The following is a 4,287-nucleotide window of genomic DNA, read 5'->3' as shown; positions in this document are numbered from 1 at the left end:
ATTCATATGTAATGTTATCATCAAAACTAAGAATATTGATCAGAACAATTCTTGTTCTAACACAAATTGTACCTGGCACCCCCTATTTTCCATTATTCCAAAAATGCCCATGAATAAATTCGGGGGTGGCTAAGAACGAAATTTTCGGTAGTTAATTTATAATTTTTCGGTATAATTTTTTTAAAAACATAAAAATTTATTCTACCAATTTTTTTGAAACATACTGATTTTTGCTGTGATTTATCGGAAATTTCAAATTTCTGATAGTGTAAAAACTTTTTTTTTCAAAAATGTATTATCATATTTTTCAGAAAATTTGATAAATTTTAAAAAATTCCTATAATTTTGAAAATTTCTGGTATTTCTTTGAAATTTCTAATAAACACAAAGAAATTTCATAAAAAAATTTGTAGAGGCATGAAAGTAATAGCACCATTATTAAGAATGGAGTTTCGGGGTGCAACGGTGTTCTGCGTGATGAGTCCGGAAATTGGTTGTTTGGGTTTGCTAAGACAACTGGATTTGGGAATGTTTTGTGTGCAGAACTTTGGGGGATCTATGAAGGTATCTTGCTTACGATGAAGGCTGGGTTTCACAAGGTAGAAGCGCAATCTGATTCCAAGCAAGCAGTGGAGATTATTAAGGGTATTGCTGGGAGAAATCATAGCAACTTGCAGCTAGTTATCCAGATTCGAAGAGTACTTGCTAATTGTGTTGATTTTGATCTATGTCATACGTATAGGGAAGCTAATGTGTGTGCAAATGAGTTAGCTAAAGTTGGGAAAAGTCTTAGTGGTGGTAGTATAGTTTTCTATCATATTCCTCATTCTGTTTTGAGTAGTTTCGAGGATGATCTTATTGGGGTGTCTTCCCCTAGGATTGTTGCTCTTTAGTTTATTTTCTTGGGCTTAGGTCCTCTATTCAACCAAATTTTTTTTTCCCATCCTATTATAACCAAACGATCCTCCTCCTAATTCTAATTCGCGACCTGACACTTATTTAAAGCATGAATTATATTTATACTTATTTTTATATTTATGTTTTATAGGTATACTTAGTTTGTCATTGAAATTACTTTTTTTAATAAAAATATAGGTTCCTTCGAGTAGAAATAATCATACTCGAAGCATGTCATTTACTAAAGGATAGTAATCTTTGAAAAGCTGTTTAACATTAAATTTATTTAATCATAAGTTAGTGAATCAAATTAATATTATATTTTTCCTTTTCAGTCATGTAACCAAAAAAAGGATAAGTAATATATTTTTTGATCTTTTCCGTCGACAAAATACTACTCATAATAAATTTTTGTCGTAAACAATTCAAATACTATTTCCTAAAATATGCAAATTCCTTATGACCCAACAATAATATTTTGCTTGTAGTGAATCCTATAGACAGAAAAATCATTTTAATTATTGGTAATAAGTATGGTTTGCTCTACTATTTGAGCTCCTCCAATATATAAATAATTGAAATTTCTTTTATTTTTATCAATCAATTATTCTAGCTTAACACAATATATTATTAGTGTTTTGATAAAATCAGTTTTTCTTCTTATTTCAAAGATGAAAGACATTTTTTCTCTTCTTCTAGTGTTTTGTATTTGTTCAATTAGTATGTGCTCTATATTTGCAAATCGTAACAATGGTGGCCAAAACATTGATGTTGTTAGTTATGGTGCCAAGGGTGATGGAAATACCGATGATTCAAATGTATTTTTAATTTTTTTTTAATTTTTTGTTGTTGCATTTTTTTCATATATATATATATATATATATATATATATATATATATATATATATATATATATATATATATATATATATATATATATATATATATATATATATTATTTCTTATGACAAAAAATATATCAAATCTAATACAATTATTTAAACTTTTATATAAAAGGCATTTTTGAAAGCATGGGAAGACGTGTGTGGTACAACGAAAGATAGCCCAACACTTATAATACCTCAAGATAAAACATTTATGTTGCAACCTATGAAATTTGAAGGTCCTTGCAAATCTAAGACAATTAATGTTCAGGTGGGTTATAAATTATTTAATATATTTAGTATCCCGTGTATGAGTATGTAAGAAATTGTGTCTCAATTTAACCCTTACTTTTCAGTTATCTAATTAAATTATTTAATTTTTATTTTTAATAAAAATAATATTATTAATATTTGATTTAACAGATAATGGGAACTATCATTGCTCCAAAAAATAAGAAGAGTTGGAAATGGGATAATAACGATAGTGAATCTTGGATTGCATTCTCTCATGTGAATGGGCTTGTTATCAGTGGAGAAGGAACAATTGACGGTCAAGGTAGTTCTTGGTGGAACAATGTTGGCGAAGGTCATAGACCAACAGTAAGTTAGTTACATCTTAATAAAAGTCTATCGTATAAAGATTTTAATGATTTGAAATTAATGATTATATTTAATCATTTGAAATAAAATGTATGTGCAGGCTCTTCGAATTATTGGATGTGAAAATATAAAACTAAGTGGTTTGAGACACATTAATAGTCCAAAAAATCATTTAAGCATAACTTCTTGCACTGGTGCTTTAATCTCCAATCTTCATATGACAGCTCCGAAAGATAGTCCTAACACTGATGGGATTGACATTTCATCGTCAACACACATAGTCATCCAACAATCAGTCATCTCAACTGGTTTAATCCTATATTTTTCTCTTTTGTTATATATTATTGATCATTTTTTATTATAAAATAGTTAATTTAAGAGATGTGTTTCATCGTATGTTATTTACATATTATTAATTTTCTTAACTACTACCTATCATAGGAGATGATTGCGTCGCTATTAACTCAGGATCCCAATTCATAAATATAACTGATGTTTACTGTGGACCTGGTCATGGCATCAGGTTAGTTGTTAAAATGATCTTATGGTTTTAATCTTTTCATTATGTAATTATTTCATCGACGTCATTTATTTAACTATAAAAACTTTTGAATAAATAGTGTTGGAAGTCTTGGAAAAGGTAGGAGTTATGCTACAGTAGAAGATGTATATGTACGAAATATAACCTTCACAGGAACAACTAATGGTGCCAGAATCAAGACATGGATAGTAAGAACGAACTATATTTAATTGGACAATCAATTAAATTAATAGCTATTGACATTTAATCACAATAAAAAATAAAAATTTATGCATGTTTTGTTTGATTTAGGGGGGATCTGGATATGCAAGGAAGATAACTTACGAAGATATTAAACTTTTTGGTGTAAAGAACCCAGTGATTATTGATCAACAGTACGATGCTTTACTAGGAGAGAGCATCAGAGCTGTGAAAGTGAGTGATGTTACTTTCCGAAACATTGAAGGAACTGCAAACGATGAGAAAGCAATTGAATTGAATTGTGATCATATTGGATGCACCAACATTGTACTCGAAAATATTAAAATAACTGGTCTTGATGGAAAGAAAATATCTGCATCATGCCAATATGTAGAAGGGTCAAGCTCTGCATGCATACCAAATGTCCCATGTCTTTCTTGAAATTAGCTTAGGTTAATTTTTTTTAGCTCATAGCTAATTATATGATTAATTAAAAAAAAATTACTTTGATTCATAAATGTTGGGTCAAGATATTTCTTTGAAAAAACTTTAATGTCTCTATTTAAAAATAAATTTTTTCAATATAAGATATTCTTAAGAAATCATTTGTTATGTTTCTGTACTAAGTGGGAAATTATTTAATTAAATATTTGTTTTGTGAAATCACTATACGAAATATGACCTTTGACAACAATTTTTTTTTAGCGACTCTCAATTTGTTGTTAATAATTTGCATATAACAACAACTAATAAATTGTTTTTTTTTCTGACAATATTATTATCATTGCGAAAAGTGACTTATTACAACAATAATTATTGTCGCTGTAAATAATACAACTTATTAATATGCATATTGCAACGATCAATATAAGTTGTTGTATTATCTTAATCTTTATCTCAAATTTCACATTATTGTTAGAAAAAATGTGTTATCTCTAACAACAATTATTTTATTGAAAATAATACAATATTTTTTTATACATATCACAATTACTAATTTAATTCATTGTAATAAATTATTTTATCAAAATAATAATTATTGACATTGAAAATATTACAATATTTTTAAAATGCATATTGCAACCACTAATATCAATAGTTGTAATACCTATTTCTTTTAAGTATCACATTATTGTTATGAAAAATAACTTCCAACATCAATCATTGTAGTTAAAATAATACAAT

General features: G+C 27.5%; 1 protein-coding gene across 1 annotated transcript; it reads left to right on the top strand.

The window, feature by feature from the left end:
* Positions 1-578: 578 nt before the first annotated feature.
* Positions 579-3,543, top strand: LOC131659306 (probable polygalacturonase At3g15720). The gene is made up of 8 exons (XM_058928518.1): positions 579-892; positions 1,619-1,715; positions 1,915-2,052; positions 2,205-2,381; positions 2,482-2,689; positions 2,823-2,904; positions 3,002-3,110; positions 3,214-3,543. Exons 1-8 carry the CDS (start codon positions 579-581, stop codon positions 3,541-3,543), a joined length of 1,455 nt encoding a protein of 484 aa, XP_058784501.1.
* The last annotated feature ends 744 nt before the right edge of the window (positions 3,544-4,287 follow it).

Source organism: Vicia villosa, linkage group LG1 (assembly GCF_029867415.1).
Source record: "Vicia villosa cultivar HV-30 ecotype Madison, WI linkage group LG1, Vvil1.0, whole genome shotgun sequence".
Lineage (NCBI taxonomy): Eukaryota > Viridiplantae > Streptophyta > Magnoliopsida > Fabales > Fabaceae > Vicia > Vicia villosa.
Note: the sequence above shows the minus strand (reverse complement) of the source record. Positions and strands in the feature narration are given on the sequence as shown.